Source organism: Ranitomeya variabilis, chromosome 1 (genome assembly GCF_051348905.1).
Source record: "Ranitomeya variabilis isolate aRanVar5 chromosome 1, aRanVar5.hap1, whole genome shotgun sequence".
NCBI lineage: Eukaryota > Metazoa > Chordata > Amphibia > Anura > Dendrobatidae > Ranitomeya > Ranitomeya variabilis.
This window is the reverse complement of record NC_135232.1, coordinates 805,077,905-805,096,847: the sequence shown is the minus strand read 5'-3', so window position 1 is coordinate 805,096,847 and position 18,943 is coordinate 805,077,905. Positions and strand designations below refer to the sequence as shown.

Here is an 18,943-nt window from a genome sequence, read left to right as displayed (position 1 = left end):
TTGAGAATAGAAAATCCCTTTTGTTATACATTTTATAACACATTGTTTTTAACTGCTGGTTCTTTGTACAGTTGGGATTTATACCTTTCAGATGCCCACAGGTAAAGAGATGATAATGGTTAACTGAATTTATATAGCAGTTTCGGTGTCTACATGTAGCGGTCTTCTTATTACTGAGCCCATGTCACTGTGTTTTGCCCATGAACATAAGGATGAATGACCCCGGGGAGATCAAAACGTCCAACACCGCGGAGACACCATCACATGTTTCTCAACGCAGTGATCCAGAAAGACCTGGCTTTTCATGGCTTGTGTTGAGAAACACGTGATGGTGTCTCTGCGGCTTTTCTACATGCATGTGTTTTGCCCAGTCATGTGGGCTCAGTAATGTATGGATCACTCAGTACTCATGACCGAACATTAACTTGTAGAAAGACGAATCACAAAACAAAGTACAATATAAGTAATCTTAATCTTACTTGCACATGTATTTTCTTGCCGGACTGCTTGTAATTCCATTGATCACATAACAATCACCACCATTCACACAGTATGTCTTCTCTTTTTCTGAACATTTTGTCAGATGCCCTACCGGAGACACTGCATAGGGAATACAAAAAAAAGAGGTTAAACTTAATGATGCATTCATTGTAATAAACGTGTTAATACACTATTTATGGGACTGAATGAACAAGTTTATTGACCAGCCAACAACTTTTACAATTGACGTTACTTTTTTTTTGGCGTCCTTAAAGGAAGATTTAATGAATATTAAGTTCTGGATATATTTTAAAACTTTTTCAAACAAATAAAAACATTTTTTCTTACTAAAGTCACAAATTCATGACAAATCAATACTATAATTCAAAGAAGCAAAACAAATTATGTTGTAGTGCCTTTTCCTTGCAAGTTTTCTTTTATTTTATGGTTGAAGAACAGTTTAAATAAGACCTGTCCCCAGTTAAAAAAAAATATTTTTTTTAATTTTATTTTATTTCCGCTGCTCCCCAGAGTACTACATCTCTTGTTTTTCTTCTTTTTTAAATCTGCTGTACAGTGGCAGCGCTGTGCCTTTTTTTTTTTTTTAAATGTTTGAGTAACTTTTGTTACTTAACTTTATTTTATTATGTTCATGAAGTTACTTTTTGTTTTCATTATTTCCTTCTCTTGTCATGGGTTAATCCCTGTTCACATTGGGCTAGCCATCCCTCCAGTGCTTTATTTATATTCGTTTTGACCCTTAGTACTGTGTGTCTAGTTTGTATATGTGTATTGACACATAAGTAATTTGCCACTGCTTACAAGGAATCCATATGGCAGATTTTACAAAGTATACAAAAAATGGCATATTCTGAGAAACAGTGGAAATAAAAGAAGGACATAACTGGCAACTTTTTACATAGTTGCAAGTCCTCTTTAAAGTTATATAGGGTTGTAGAATGATGATGACACTAGTAGAAGAATGTTGTTACGGCTATTTTGCATTGCCCCAGATGTTTAGCTATGGATGTAAACCTAATTTCAAACAAATGAGAAAAAGGAGAGTTTTGCATACTTCTGCTATTATTTCCATTCTGAAATAGAAACTTATAGACCAAAAACCGATTGCTGAACAGTTTCAAAGCAGGAATCACTAGGGTTCTCAGTTTATAGTAGAGTGTGAGCAGTGATGGAATACATCTGTTTTTCTAAATTACCATGGGCGAGAACAGTGTGTGGATGTCACATATCACTGTAGTAGCCGTGTAACCTGAATTAGTGTAAGTCAAAAGATTTACGGTAATGATTTCGATTTTATGCAATAAAACCTGAGAAAGTTATGAAAATAATGTGTGCCACCAATAGAAAAAGATAAATATAATTTCATACTTTCTAAGAGTACTACACGACTACGTACAAAAATTATTATTTTTTAAAAATAATTTTTTCAAAGCTTTAGTAGTAATTTTAGCAGCTCAGGTGTCAACAAATCTGCAGAAAGTCATAAATGACATTAAACACTTTTTTGGAAAACAACTGCATTAGACCGGTTTGACACATCCGTGAAACACAGACAGTTCTCACATTGCAGAACCCGTTCTGCCTTCCCGGTCTCCTGATCTGAGCTAACCGCCTTACATATGCCTAAGAAGAAACAGTTAGCTCAGGTCAGACACCTGAAGGTTGGGTCGATGCAAGAGAAGATCTGTGTTTCACAGATGTGTGAAACCAGCCTTAGTCTATGACTATTTTCTAACAAATTATTAGTAATGTGGGGATCAACATGTTAGGGCATGTTAGGTTAGGCTATGGGTTGAACTAGATGGACTTAAAGTCTTCCTGCAACCTTAATAACTATGTTACTATGTAACTATGAAAAGAAAAGAATATAAGACAAAACAATGAGAATGTACTGATGCCTATATCTTGAATTAGACGTTTTCTTAGTGACTTCTTCTGACATGTCATCTAGGCATAGAGAATTTCCAGCAGTTTATAAAAGTTTTGAACAGCACTTGAATTGACAACCTTCTTGGCCATTTTCTAGCAAATATCAGTCGATATCAAACCTAAAATCCCATTTAGTTTGTAGGAATAATCTTCCTGACTCACGCGCATATGAAGTTAAATATGTATGCCCAGTCCTTTTCTCCCCTAAAATTTGGCATACAAGGGGTGTCCCCAAACACTGGTTGGCCAATACTGCCAAAACGTACAAGTTCATACATAAATAACATCATTTGCAATGGCATGTTAATGCCTAATTTCTCCAGCCACCTAATTTCTAGGTGTAGCTTGCTGAATTTTCCAACTTCCCTAATGCACCATAATAACAGACCGAGGATTATACCTGCAGTCCTATAAGGTGTGTCAAATGACTACCTCTATTCTGTTAATAGTTTGTTCTACAAATAAGCAAAAAAATAAGTAACAACACCACAGTAACTAAATGAACACGGTAAATTGTACAAGGCAACATAACTTTGTTCTAAAATAATGACATTTTTCTTTAAACTTATGTTGAGAAGTTTTTTTGTCACTTCTTGGGACTGTGAATATTATTTATGAAGTTTTTATCAAACAGACTTCTTCAACAATCGCACCTTCCATACTGTAAGATGACTATAGCTCTAGTATGTGTTACATGTGAATATTCAATCCTGAAGTGTTTTCGGCTTCAAACTATTCTTTCTAGCTTCCCCAGGGACCGTGCATAGCACAAGCCTCCGATAATGTATCTGCAGGACAAACACTGAGGAGATAATATTAGACAATGCATTTCCTGGAAGCATGTCCAAAAAGAAGAAAACACAGTCTTTATTGTATTTAGAGATAATAGCATACCAAATATTTCAAAGTGTGTTTTCCTGTTAAAATACCATGAAGGATCATATCAAATAGCTTACAATAAAGTTTGGATAGGGGATATAAGTCTTACCTGAAACAGCTACATACATTCTGACTCTGCAGAACCTTTGCTCAACCATTGATGAAAGTCAACTGCTTACTGAAGGGCAGGGGTTATATATACAACAAGGTATCAATTTTAAGGTATATAGCACATATTGTGCCAAGTACTGAATGGATATATAGTATTTCAGCTTCTGGGTGATATGTAAGCAACCTCTAACTAGAGTCAATTAAATGAATAATAGATTTCTATTAAAGGGGTTGTCCCATGAATGCAAGCCCTGTCCTCATACCCTAATAGCCGTATTACGTCACAAAAGACATACCCCGCAGAGGCTTGCCTGGCTATAGCTTATTTTGCCAAAATGAGCTATTTGGTAGCGGTGCCAGCAGCCATATTGGGTTGCATTTTTTCTCTGAGTAGACAAAGTGATTAAAAGCACTGAATTTTATGAGATATTTTATACAATTATCAAAGGCTAAAGAATAATTACTAAGAATTTATGACACATATCTTTAAAACTATCTTACATTTTCATCTGGGGAGATGAATTTTCAGGTTGTCAAGTCAATGAGACAGGCTATTCATTGCGCAACACATAGCATAAATCGTTAAGAAAGTTGAGTCTGTCAAGAAAAAACTGTCAAATTAAAAGTGTTGTCTCTTCAAGATTCCCCTTCTTAGACTAGACTCTTGTCATTCTAATGTAACAAATGAACAACGATGGCTCAGGAGGACCTTAGCGAGAGCCATTCTCTTTAGCCACTCACCAATCTGACTAATGGTGGGTAGAGTATTCCCTTTTATATTGTTCATGTGCCCAAAAAAGAGCATATTAAAAAAGAGATGGTACCAGTCTACCCTTTTAAAGACAAATATTAGAGTAACTGTTTAGTAGAATTAAAGGGAATCTATCAATAGGTTTTTGCTACCTAATCCTATAGCCACATAATATAAAAACAAAAACCCTGATTCCAGCGATGTGTCACTTATTTGGCTGCTTAGTGTAGTTTTGATAAAATAATTGTTTTATGATCAGGATATTATCATTAGGTTGGGGTCACATTTGCAAGTGCAATGCGAGAAACTTGTGCATCAATACCCAGCACTGCTGCCAGCACTCGGGACTGGAGTATGCCGCTGCATGTATTTCTATACCTCTGAACACTCCGGTCCCAAGTGCCGGCGGCAGTGCCAGGAATTGATGCAAGAAACTCGCATTGCACTCGCAAGTGTGACACCAGCCTTAGAGGACTAGTAAACTTGTTGCCAGATAGTCAAACATATTCATGATCTCTGTATAACCTCAACACTGATTGGCAGGTTTCTGTATACCCTACACATGGGTAGAAATTTGCCAATCAGTGGTGTGGTCGGGGTTATACAAAGCTCAACATTCAGAGAACTGCTAGATCTGCAGCAGGTAAACAGTGATTTTATCAAAATGCCAGCAAGAAGCCCAGTAATATATCACTGGAATCAGTGTCCTTGTCTTTACATCGTGCTGCTCTCCGATGGGGTAGAAAATACCTGGTGACAGATTCCGTTTAATGTGCCTATGTGGAATCTCAGAATATAAATCATGACATTAGCATATGGGATTATTTCTGGTATGGCCCAATATGATATAAAAAAAAAAATGCGACACAGGACTAGGAGGTTTTAGAGGAAAATGCATCTATTAGATTTGAAGTCTGGTTGGACAGGTTTGACAATTGCAGTAACTTCTGTGAGTATAGATTAACCAAATCTTTATCTCAGGATTTCCTGAGCAAATTGTAGCTCTCAAGCAGTCCTCCTCGAGATACGGCATTGTTGTCATAAAAGCTCATGCATTCCTTGGCAGGTTCAGCTGGCAGGTAGGAATGAGCTTTACAAGAATATATATTGCAGAATAAGGAAAGCGCATCATTTCCTGACATATCCAGATTAGGTCATGTTTATCGCTACTTTCGTTGACAAAACGTGCACATGGAAAAGAAGAAGTGACAATAATGCAAATCCCCGTTAAGCTAAATGAGGTTAAAATATTAAAATACCTATGCTAATCCCTAATGAACAAATGATCTCCAATTTCTTAACACATTATTGATTCTATTTGTCTGATACAAATAGAATCAATAATGTGTTAAGAAATTGGAGTTTTTTCCTTTTCTACTTCTTTATACAATTCAATGCAAGGCCTTATACTCCCTCTAGATGGCGCTGCGTGATGATATATTTGGATATGGATGACAGTCTATATATGGAGTGGTAATCCATGACATATATCTATTTATTCAGGCGGCATTTTATGACTCTTGAACCCTGTGCATAAATTTCACTGATAGTGACCTACAGTAAGTATGTAATGAAAGCCAGATAAGCTATCAATTTCTTAGGTTCAGATACTACAGATCAAAGCAATTCTTATCCTTTGTACAACAGCATGTAGGTTCTGAATGAGTTAAATAAGTAGCTATCTCCTGCAAAATCCAGATTTACCAGGAACATTCAATGTAAAGCTGTAAATTCTCAATGTCAGTAATGTGTAGCTGCTGGTTCATGTTACAATACAGGTTCTTAAGGAAAACTTGTCACAACTGTCTCCTATGAAATCAACATAGGGGAGAATACAAGTTAGGGATTAACACTTTATAATTTCTAATTTGTTTTATGGGGGAGATCAATATGTTTATGTTCTGTGTTTATGCAAGAGTCTCCTCAAGCTTCTAAACTATCTGACTAGACAGTAAAATCTTATAATCTATCTATCTATCTATCTCATATTTATCTATCCATCTATCTATCCCATATCTATCTATCTATCTATCTATCTAGATCTATCTATCTATCTATCTATCTAGTTATATCTATCTATCGATCTCATATCTATCTATCTGTCCGTCTATCTATCTACTGTATCTATCTATCTACTTATCTATCTATGTATCTATCTATTATCTATCTATCTATCTATCTATTTATTTATCTATCTATCTTTTATCTATCTATCCATCGATCTCATATCTATCTATCTATCTATCTATCTATCTATCCATCCATCTACCCATGTAGTATCTATCTATCTATCTATCTACTGTACCTATCTATCCATCTATCCCATAGCTATCTATCTATCTATCTATCTATCTATCTATCTATCTATCATCTATCTATCTCATATCTATCTACTGTACCTATTTATCCATCTATCCCATATCTATCTATCTATCTCATATCTATCTACTGTACCTATCTATCCAGTTCTATCTATCTATCCATCAATCTCATATCTATCTATCCACCCATATATCTATCTATCTATCTATCTATCTATCTATCTACCCATCTATTATCTATTTATCTATCTATCTATCTATCTATCTATCTATCTATCTATCCCATATCTATCTATCTATCTATCTATCTATCTATCTATCTATCTATCTATCTATCTACTGTACCTATCTATCCATCTATCCCGTAGCTATCTATCTATCTATCTATCTATCTATCTATCTATCTATCTATCTATCTCATATCTATCTATCTATCTATCTATCTACTCTACCTATCTATCCATCTATCCCTTATCTATCTATACCTCTCTCTCATATTTATCTGTCTATCCCATATCTATCTATATATTATCTATCTATCTATCTATCTATCTATCTATCTATCTATCTATGTACCCATCTATTATCTATCTATCTACTGTATCTATCTATCTATCTATCTATCTATCTATCTATCTATCTATCTATCTATCTATCTATCCATCCATCTATCTCATATCTATCTATCTATCTATCTATCTATCTATCTATCTATCTATCTATCTATCTATCTATCTTTCCCATATCTATCTATCTATCTATCTATCTATCTATATATCTATCTTGCTTGAAAAAGGTCCACTTTTTTGGGACCAAAACGTCGCCGATGGGCAATTAAATTGCACATGAATTTACACTACTATGGTGTTCTGCTTTCATTTTTTTTTGCATATATCTATTGAGGGTTGGTACATACCTGAAAGTCCTTTGCACCCAATGTTAGTTTTTTGTGCTGCTTTTTTGCTTTCTATTTTTCTGTGCTGCTTTTTTGCTTTCTATTTTTCTATCTATCTATCTATCTATCTATCTATCTATCTATCTATCTATCATCTAGCTGTCTGTCTATCTATCTCATATCTATCTCCCTATCTATCTATCTATCTATCTATCTATCTATCTATCTATCCATCTTTTATCTATCTTTATCTTTAGATATTTATCTATCTATGTATCTATCGATCTATTATATCTATCTATATATCACATATGTATCTATCTATATCTATCTATCTATCAATTATCTATCTATCTCTATCTATCTCATATCTATCTATCATCTATTTATATCTCTCATATCTATTATCTCTCTCTAACTATTATCTATCTATCTTTCCATCTATCTCTCATATCTATCTGTCTATATCTATCAATCATCTATCTATCTCATATCTATCTATCTGTCATCTATCTGTTTATCTATCTATATCTCTCATATCTATCTATAAAGATGAAAAGGGGCAACATCCCATTAATAAGCAAAAGGTCTGGACTTTATTAGCCCATATGGGCTAATAAAGTCCACACTTTTGCTTATTAGTAGAGTGCTGGCTCATTTGATCTTTATATATCTGACGTATTATGGGATTGTTGGTCCAGGAGGCCTGCACCGTGAGTTTTTTTAATTGTTTGCATTTTTTTTCCATGTTGTGCTGCTTCATTTTCCTTTATCCATGTATCTATCCATACTTTCTGTAGCTTTCTTAGTGTGACATGGCCTTTGTCAATCTAATCACTTCACTGTTCTTCAGCATTACACTAAGGTCTTCTAGGGGTCATTTTCTCAAGAAAGCAAAGAACAGGACACTGAGGCCTTATGAGGAAAGATCAGTATTGGCAGCAGATATAGAGATTATGGTGATGTAATTAGTACTAATGCTTTAACCAGAAAATGTCAGACGGTAAGAATAATGGACATAGGCTCATTATTGTGTTTGCGAGTTTTGCAGCGGACGGACACCTGCAGACTGTTCATTAGAATAGTGTAGTAGTATTATTGCATGGGTATTGGCGATGCACAGGACTCTAATCCCAGTCATAGTAATTCAGTCCCTCCATAAAACGTTCTCCATCAGTAGAACATATAAGAGTAATGTTTCATAATAATAGATGAGTGATAGTACATCTTAGCAAATCTTGGGTTCAGCTAATGAATTTTAACAAAAATAATTACTATGTTCTGTTTTATTTTGTACAATTTCTCCTTAATTGTTACAGTCCATTTGATATGTAGCCGCAATCACCTTGATTGTTATTCATTGTACAGGATCTAACACAGCTCAGCCATGAAGGAATCTGGGACTCAACATGCTGCTTGCTTATAGATCAGGCGCGCTAGACCTCCATCCAACTTTAGAATATCTAGAGGTCTTCTTTTCATCTATACAAATCAGCTAAGAGCTGGAAATTTTTCATCTCTGTGAGCAATACCACTTGAGTTGATCCAGATTTTCTCAGGAAGGATAATGAAATGTGAAACCTAACTATAGTCTGGGAATGTACATGTTACCTAGTCATAGTCTAAAAACTACAGAGAACCACATCTGTATGAGCAAATTCATTATCTAATGTTTTGTCTTTTCCGCTGTTTTACTTTATGACATGGATTCACTCATCGAACACTTGGACAAACAAAGCACTAGATTACTAATTATTTATCCAGCACTGAACCATATGACTCAGGGATCAATGATTTATTGAAATATACATAATAAGATGTTTCATACTAATAGGATGACCGATGTGGACACAATATCACTCGGTTCTCATGTTTCTGTCATTAGTGTATATCCTCTAAGCTTAATGAATTAATCAAGTATGGGTGTTCAAACATGGGAAAAAAGTAACATCTGGTGTTATGATAAAATATATTTGCTGGTGACTACATTGCTAAGTAGCACTATGGGAATATGTCATGAAACTGGGGTCTTATATTGGAACTAGTAGCTTTTTAACTTATAGCAGCAGATTAGAAGGCAGCTATCATTCTCTCTATGTAAATCGTCAGCATTTTTCCTTCATCTTGGGTGTAGAAAAAATTGAAAACTGGATGTCGCCAAATTGAAGTGGGCTGCTTGCTGTTTTACCAATAAAACCTAACTAGATTCTGGTCTGAGCCTAGTTTTTATGTCTTTCTAATCATGACGCAATGCTTTTTCCAGTGTATGCATGCTTTGCCATTTGCACAACCCACTAATGTGCGAGTTCCCAATACTCTAGAATTAAAGGGTAAACACATTTTAACATAGATATGATAACTTACGGGGGGCTGGGTTCCTTTTTCTGTTTTTAGTGTGCCTATTTTTCCCCTGCAACAGTTTGATACATACGGGCTGTAGTAATGTAAGTGCAAATTCCCTTTTAACGCAATTTTATTAACCCCAAAATTTAAATCCTGCAGCTATAGAAATGTCACATTCTGAAAGTAAAATAGAGTGAATGTGCTCGCTTTCTAGAATTTCCTCCCTAAAGTTCGAAAACCAGTACACTATATTGAAAAAATGCAATAATGAGTAATCAAAAGAGAGAAATGCTCGAAATACATTCTTTAAGGAGACTGTAAGAAGTACTGTTAATATAGTAAACTTAGAGAGAGACATAGAACACAAAAGCAAAAATAATGGCAGAGAAACAAGGTATCCTCATTGAAGCTACAATGTCTGGTCAAACATGACCTCTACTGCATAGACTCTTTCTGAAGCACCTTCTAGCGGCATCAAGGTCACACAAAACATTGTGCCTGTGAAGGCAAGACAAAAATAGACTTGCTTTGGCTTTATTTGGTGTATTTTATTACAATCCATTATAGCTGACTTGGGCATTTTCCTCTATTTAGAGACAACGTGAATCAATGCTGAAATCCTTGCACACAATGAAGATCACCATAGAATTCAAGGGCAATAGTAACTGTTTATATTTAGAAACAAATGCCCACACTAAATCTCATGGAAGTTGTATAATTCTGTGTGCTTTTAGTTGCGAACATGGTTCCTAATGACAGGGTGCAATGTGGACAACTCTACTTCTTTATTGACTAAGAAGGAATACACTTTTATCTTTAACGGACCTTGGCAGATGATTCATGATGCCCAAATCACATGCAGTATAAATCAAAGTCTGGCTGAACCACTACAGCCAAGTACATTACTTTTAATTTGGAAAGCAAAAGATACCTGACTGTCATCATGCATCCAAGCTCTGATACAGGCTGCCTTTTGGTTTGGGCAACATGAGTCAGCTGATATTTTCTCTTTAACAGTAGGATGACCATTACACTAACATATATGATAGGATAACATTGATATCATATTTGTATATGGGATTAGAAAATATTCACTGAATATATTCTACTATGACCAAACTCGCCAAAACATTAGTTGTGGTGCGGAGAAAATCAAATTGTATTGGATTCAAACAAATAGAGATTTTCTTTGTGTGAATCGATCATAATGGCTGCAGCCATTTTACGCATTACAGAAGATGGTATCACCAGAGAAGAATCACGTGATCATAGGTGGGCTTCTACATAATGCCTTGCAGCTAACACATTACATGCTATAGCACAGCCTATCAGGAGGGCTATGATAGGCTATATAAAAGCTGGGGTAAGGAAAACAACTGCCATGTGAATGTACAGATGTGTGAAGAACTGGCTGCTATCACCATTTACCATCTGTTTACTCATGGCCATATATGTTGAGGACACTGTCATTAGTAAGGCATGTTTTGTCAAAGCAATCGGAAACTTTTAGAGTACCGTATATACTTGAGTATAAGCCGACCCGAGTATAAGCCAAGACACCTAATTTTGCCACGAAATACTGGGTAAGCTTATTGACTCGAGTATAAGGTGGGTATGCATTGTCCCCTCATCCCCATCCTGGTATTCATGGCATGACCTAGAAGTTACTTTTACAATGTAAGTCTATGGGGGGTTATAACAAGGCTCCATAGGCTTTCATTGTAAAAGAGATGCATAGAGTACAGTGTGAGCTGGCTAGTATGAATTGTGATGATGTCGCTGAGAAGAGAAGAAGAACAGCGCTGGACATAGGAGAGCGTGGCGGTAGGTAAGTATATTAATGCATATATTCACACATTTAATGCAGAAAAAACTTAAAGGGAGTGCTTCTTTAATAACCAAAAAATCAAGTATTTTATTTATATGGCATAAACTAAAATTTAGATAAGTTCAAACCACGCAAAGTATTTAAGATATACAATGGTCTGTAGCTGTCAACGTGCCACACAGATCAATATAAGAATGGCTGGCGCCCACCCCTGCATTGTGCTAAAGCCTGGGTGACCAGACTGACCCCATCTTCTTTCTCTTATGAAATCACTGCTCTCAGTTAAGATGAATTATTTGTCTCCTTTTCTACAAGTCTTAATTATATCTTCTCTAAAAGGCTTTTGGCTTAAATCTATAATCCAGTAACAAAAGAGTGTTTAATGCATTATATCACTGTAACAAGTATTGGAAAATAGTTCACCCTGTTGGTAAAGATTAGAGGGGTAAAAAGGGCTCAAATTAGTGCAAGCAGGCACAGCTTAGCTTGCTTCATTATTAAACTGAAGTGACTACTGTTATTAACACAATTCATTTCATGACGGCTTCTCCAGAGGTGTATACAAGTACTGTTTTTTGGTCTCATTAAAAGTATATTATAGAAAATATTGTTTTTAATGTTGTTTTCGTTATGTAAAAAAGTATTAACACTAAGGCCGGCAATAATGTTGGGCAAAAGTGCGGGTGGTTTGCCCAGGAAATCAAAGGATATAATTTTAATAAAGTTGATGAGGAGTGTAAAAACTATACGGTAATTAATATTAGAAGTAATTGCAGAATAGTTACCTAGCAGGTTCGATCAGGGCACCAACTGTCTATACTGTATTACCTATGCCAGTACCACTGACATGTAGCGAAAAAAACAAATACAGTATTACAGATCCATGTAAGTAAACTAAAATGGTCTCACCCAATTCAGATTGCTGTTCGGACCTCTGGCAAGGAGTTTGCAAACCCTCATGTGGAGCTGTGGGCATTAAGCCGCTAAGAAGTCATCCATATCATGGGCTGAAATCATTATGCCATTTCAGAACAAAAAAACTCCTCCTGACGCGTTTCATCCAATCCAGGACTCATCAGGGCATATTGCAGCCAAGATAGGAGGGCTTCACCATGTCAGGTAGAAAGAAAGAGCCTCCCAACAAGGCCTCTGGTTTTACATGCTTTGCTGTGTCCTGGAACTTTTTAATGGATTACTAAATGTTATGTTTTAAATTCCTACTTTTGCTAATCATTTCTCCATCATTTTGTGGGATTCACTTTTTCCTGAGTTTTTTGAGTAAAATCAGAAGTGCTTATTTGCAAAATAGTTACCTACAACTAAAAGTTATAAAATAGTGGTTTTAAAGACTGCCCTACCTTCAATTTAGGTATAAGTAGCGTCTGGTGTGGAAGATTTCTGCGCTAAAAAGTTTGACACATCTGAATGTGGATGATTACGTCAAATGTGCATAGATTGCTGCAAGCTCTATCCAGATATGTATGTGAGACTGTCATTGTAGCTTAGAAAAGCAATTATATATATATATATATATACATATCCATAACATGTATATAATTCATTATATACAGTATATAGTAATAATGTTATTTATATAGTGCCAATATATTCCTCTTTACAAATTATAGAGGGGATTTGTACAGATAATAGACATTACAGCATAACAATAATTACTGTTCAAAACAGATACCAGGAGGAATGAGGGCCCTGCTCGCAAGCTTACAATCTATTGGAAAAAGGGAGACACTAGAGGTGGATGGTAACAATTGCTTTAGTTATTTGGACCAGCCATAGTGTAAGGCTCGGGTGTTCATGTAAAGCTGCATGAACCAGTTAATTGCCTAAGTATGTAGCAGTACAGACACAGAGGGCTATTAACTGTCTAAAGTGTATGAGAATATGATGCAAGGAACCTGATTATGGTTTAAGTTTTTTGAATGGGCAACACAGGGATAGTTAGGTTAATGCGTTGAGGCGGTAGGCCAGTCTGAACAAATGAGTTTTTAAGGCACGCTTAAAACTGTGGGGATTGGGGATTAATCATATTAACCTGGGTAGTGCATTCCAGAGAATTGGTGCAGCATGTGAAAAGTGTTGGAGACGGGAGTGGGAGGTTCTGATTATTGAGGATGCTAACCTGAGGTCATTAGCGGAGTGGAGGGCACGGGTTGGGTGGTAGACTGAGACCAATGAGGAGATGTAAGGTGGTGCTGAGCCATGGAGTGCTTTGTGAATGAGGGTAATAGTTTTGTACTGGATTCTGGAGTGGAAGGGTAACCAGTGTAATTACTGGCACAAGGTAGAGGCATTGGTGTAACGGTTGGTGAGGAATATGATCCTGGCTGCAGCATTCAGGACAGATATATATACATATAAATATATATGTGTACGTATGCACTATATATTCCCTTTTTTCGATAGTATTTTTGTGTAGCAACATTTAATATTTTTTATAATTTTAAAACAGCATAATTCTCTAGTCTCCTGTAGTAAGTTTACAAACATACTACTCTTCCATGGGGATATTGTATTAATAGAAAATCTTAATCTGCAAGTATTTTCTTAAAGCGAGGAAGTTGCCTAAGGACATAATTTACATTAAAACCTAATTAATCACCAGCAAATAGCAAGCTGTTCACTTAATCGGTATCTGGGCTTTAACAACTGGCCTAATTTAATGATTCAATTTTGTGCCATCATGGCCATGGAGAAGCACTCCATCAATGTCACCTACAGACCAGAAGGAAGTGGAGCAGTTTCATTTTTGATGATTACTTAATTAGCCTAAGTGGCTAAACAACAGAAGTTTTCTTAATGTAAAGAAAGCTTAGCTTGTATACAAGTCATAAGTGAAGAATGTACACAAGGCATGGAGATGTGTATTTGGAAGCAAACAACATATGTATGAAGTAGTTATTGCAAAATGGCAAATATGCAAAACGGACAAAAAAATATTTACTTTTTTTAAGCAGCTGTTCATGAAAATTCTGTTCATGCAGTTGGAGCTACATCTGAGAGTAACGTTAATGTCCACTTTATTTCTGCACCAGTCACCCCTATAAGTGTTCTGTGAACCTCTGCAGAAGGTAAGACAGTACATGTTTGTCATGTTTGAACTAATGAACCCAAATATCATTTTACAGTATATGATGAAAGTTAAAAGTGAATAGAATGAATTATGATATATATGCTGAACAGTGACATTAATGAGTTGTTATCCACTTATCACACGTCTAACATCTTGAGAACAGTATCTCAGCTAAAATGCCATTGGGATGATAACATTATTGTTTTTCTTCATATTATAAATTGAATAATCTTGAAATGTTGGTCTGAAAGGGTGCACAAGAAGTATGAAAAGGGCTTGTTTTTTGTTCATTAACAGCACTTCTCTTATGCATGGTATTGCGCAATTCACTTGATTAACGATGAGTTGCAATGTCAGACACATCCCCTGAACATATGTGGCAAGTTCATGGGGAAGATTCTGAATCTTCTTACAATTCGTGGACAAACACTTTTAAACTAAAAACAACTAGATAAAAATGATAACACAATGCAAAAAAAGAGACAAGTCAAGAAAGGCATCATGGTGGCTCAGTGGTTACCATTGCAGCACTGGGTTCAAATCCCACCAAGGACAACATCTGTAAGGAGTTTGTATGTTCTCCCCGTGTTTGTATGGGTTTCCTCCGGGTTCTCCGGTTTCCTCCCACATTCCAAAGACATACTGATAGGGAATCTAGATTGTGAGCCCCATTGGGGACAGCGATGATAATGTCTGTAAAGTGCTGTGGAATATGATAGCGCTATAGAAATAAAGATATTATTATTAAGGGATTTTTAGGTTGGGCATGGCTAATAAGCAAAAGAACACAGTCTCTCATCTGCACCAACACTTATATGTTAATGGGAAAAAATATGTAGAAACATAAAACTCATAGAAAAATATTACAACTTGAATATGGAAAAAAAAATTGGCCTTCTCTCATGGTAATTCTGAAAATTTCCAAAAAATATTCATTGACTTATGGAATTGATTGTTTTGCACATGTAGGAATGTTCTATTGGACATCACCTGAGGCAAGGCAACAAAGACGGATCATTCATAAATATGATGCCTGACTCCCGAGGGTAGAACTACTCCTATAAAATGAATTGCTCTATCGTCAGTAACTGAGCGAAACTATACCTAACAGGCATATAGAAGATTGCTGACTCACAACGTGGAGGCACACAGTATGCTTGCTAACAAGATCTGCACCTGGTCTTTCCATTTTGGCTTCCAGCATAATGCTAAATGAAGGAATAAATGTTTTCTCAAGGCATGCACATATTTTAGGAAGTAATATAAACTTTAACCAGAAGCATATTTGCAAAAGTTATGCAATTTTCCAAAGCTTTTTATTAGTTTCCTTTCATTGAATTTACAGACATGATATATAAAATATATAAGTGCGCGTCTTCTTTTTCGTTTTCATATTTTGTAATATTAATTATAAAAAAATAATCGTAACCAAAAATGATGCATAATGCACAGAAACATTTTTCTAAGAAGAATTTCCAGAGAAATAGATGTCACAAATGACAATTCAGATTATATTGTTCCTCCATATGACTTCATTATTTTGTATAGTTTCCTAGTTCTAAGGCTGAAAGAAAATGAAAGAAAATACAATTCCATCGGGTTCCCTCTTATTTGGCAAGCTATAGCGCTTACCGAATAAGCTGCAGTGATGCTTCCTGGATCACTCTGGCTGATCAGCTGTTCGGCACCGCAGCGGCATGTGTCGCGGCTATGTCACAGGTACGGCACATGCATGGAGAACCTGTTTGCTGTCATGCATGTGTCATGACTGTCACACAGCTGCGACACATGCTGCTGTGGCGCCGATCAGCTGATCGGCTGGCAAGATCCAGGAAGCTGGGTTTCCTCTGCAGCTTATTTCGCAAGCGTTATAGCTTGCCAAATAAGAGGGAACCCGAGCAAATTCGATCATCTCTACCCTCAACCTGTAATATTATATTTTTCAAGAAAGGCATTCAGGCGTCCTCATACTTTTGCAGTGATCAACAATTATACCATCATGTGGCAGAGAGTTTCATAATCTCACTGCTCTTACAGTAAAGAATCACTATGGTGATAATTGAACCTTTTTTCCTTTGGATGTAGAGGATGCTCCTTGACATGGTTGAAAGCCTATATTTAAAAACATCATTAGAAAGATTTCTTTACTGTCCTTCATGTATTTGTACATTGCAATAAGATCAACCTTTAGCCTTCATTTTTGTACAGTGAATAACCACAAGTTTAACCTGTCTTGGTATTGAAGTTGACCCATTCCCTTAATAACCTTGGTTGCTCTTATCTGCATTTGCTCTGGTTCAGCTATGACCTTTTTATTCACTGTAGCCCAAAGTTGTACACATTATTCTAGGTGTGGCCGCACTAGTGACTGTATAGAGGTAAAATGATGTTCTTGTCATGAGCATCTATGTCTCTATTAACGCATCCCTTGATTTTATTTCCCTAGGCAGCAGATTCCTGGCACTGGTCACTTAAGTTGGTTGAGCTTTCTATACAGTCAACTTAACTTTCAACCAATCGTGGACAAAGCCAACAGTTAAGGTGGGATACATTTCTCAATTTTGCAGCATTAAACCTCTTCTAATCCGTAAATATTTCCATATCGGCGGTCATTTCATATCCTACTTGCACAAGCAAACCACACTTAGCGATGTGCTCTGAACGATCTGTAATAGTTTCTGCAGTGTGCATATGCTGATTGTTCTGGGCAGTGCATGATGATCTTTTGTGAAAACCAAAAGATTAGTTAACCTAATGAACGAGTGTTTTGCTCATTCACCGGATGAGCGGCAGTCCCTAATGGCTGCAAGATTATCATAAAACAAGCTTTCCTACTAGCACTCGTTTTCGACAATCTTGAAGTGTAAATGTACCTTGAGATTCTAAAGAATACATTTTCAGAATGACAATTGCCGTCAATACTACTGCAACAAAAGATTGAATTCTGGTCATTTAAGCTGAGCAATTCGAGTGGCAACACAAAGTTCCTGTTCTAGGAGACGTGGCAGATCAATTATTTGTGGCTTAATTAATTTCCATGGAGGACAAGTTTCTAGTCAACTGGTCATGTAATTTTCATTTTTTATGAGTATCTTGTCAGTTTGCTACCAACTACACTTCTTGATTATGCTTGACAGCAATACTAGCCAAGAAATCCACATGAAAGAAAATTATGCGCCATCACCCAGATTGACTTTGCTAAAAGGCTGAATGAAATTGACTCACATATGATCCATTAGGCAACTGGCAGAAAGCCAACTCGCTAGTAAATAGCTCCACATAGCAAGTCATGAGGATGACTGCCAGAGGATAACTATGTTATCAAGAATTTTGTTACATCAAACATCATGCCATTATTATACAGATTATCCAGCCATAAGAGTCTCACAGCTACCGCCATATATGATCAGGGAACATCAGTAATTTAAATGACCCTTACTTTCCTAATCTAATGTGAGATCCATATTATTCTTCATAAGTCAGATCACTGTGCATTCAGTTTGCGGAAAAAAAATATCAAGCTAGAAATAACACGAACATTTTTAAAAGGTAAACTGTTTATGAAAAGTTTATACTACTATTGTAACTATTCAATAGGGAGATACTCATTATTCCTCAGCAGACAAGTAGTGATGTGAACAATTCTTAATAATCCAGTGGTGATCCAAGTGAGTTACCCATTACATACTACATATAAAAAAATAACAAAAATCAAGTGTTACATGCCAGTAAATGTTGTAACTACACTCACAGTACAAATATGTCCCAAAAATGACCTAAAGATAAACAAGTTTAATATAATTTCTGCATTTTGTCTCACAAATAACAACCAATAAAAATGCACTAGCCGAGTGGTCAAAATTGCATGGATAATTAAAAAAAAAATAGGCCACCAAGAATAAAGTCCTCCTACCTGTTGGCATCCACGGCTCGTCTTTTAATTAGCTGGCCTAGTGTGACATCACATGTGCGGCACACCACATCAATAGCGTCACATCAGGCTGGCTAATGAAAAGAGGATGCACTCAGGTAAGAGGCAGTTTTCAGGGCTTGCATTTTCACAGTAAGGGTAGACATGGGGGATTGTGACTTCCGCTGAGCATGATGGGAACTCAAAACCTGGAAGTTCAGGACTGACTTTTACAAGAAAATCAAGATGTTTAGACTGTGCTTAGGCATTATTAGGGACAGTTTTTAACATGAAACCATTCGATTTGCACTGCAGGAGGGAAGGGCGGATTCTAAGGTACATATGTCTTCTATTTTTCTTTTGTAAGCATGGTTTCCTACTGCTAAC

At 36.1% G+C, this 18,943-nt stretch overlaps 1 protein-coding gene across 8 annotated transcripts in view; it reads right to left on the bottom strand.

The window, feature by feature from the left end:
• The window catches only part of NRG1 (neuregulin 1), a 1,056,081-nt gene that overhangs the window by 35,643 nt on the left and 1,001,495 nt on the right, over window positions 1-18,943 (bottom strand). For all 8 annotated transcript variants that reach the window (XM_077274106.1, XM_077274096.1, XM_077274114.1 and 5 more), the window contains one exon: window positions 480-600. In XM_077274106.1, coding sequence (XP_077130221.1) covers window positions 480-600 — 121 coding nt within the window. The remainder of the gene's footprint in view (window positions 1-479; window positions 601-18,943) is intronic.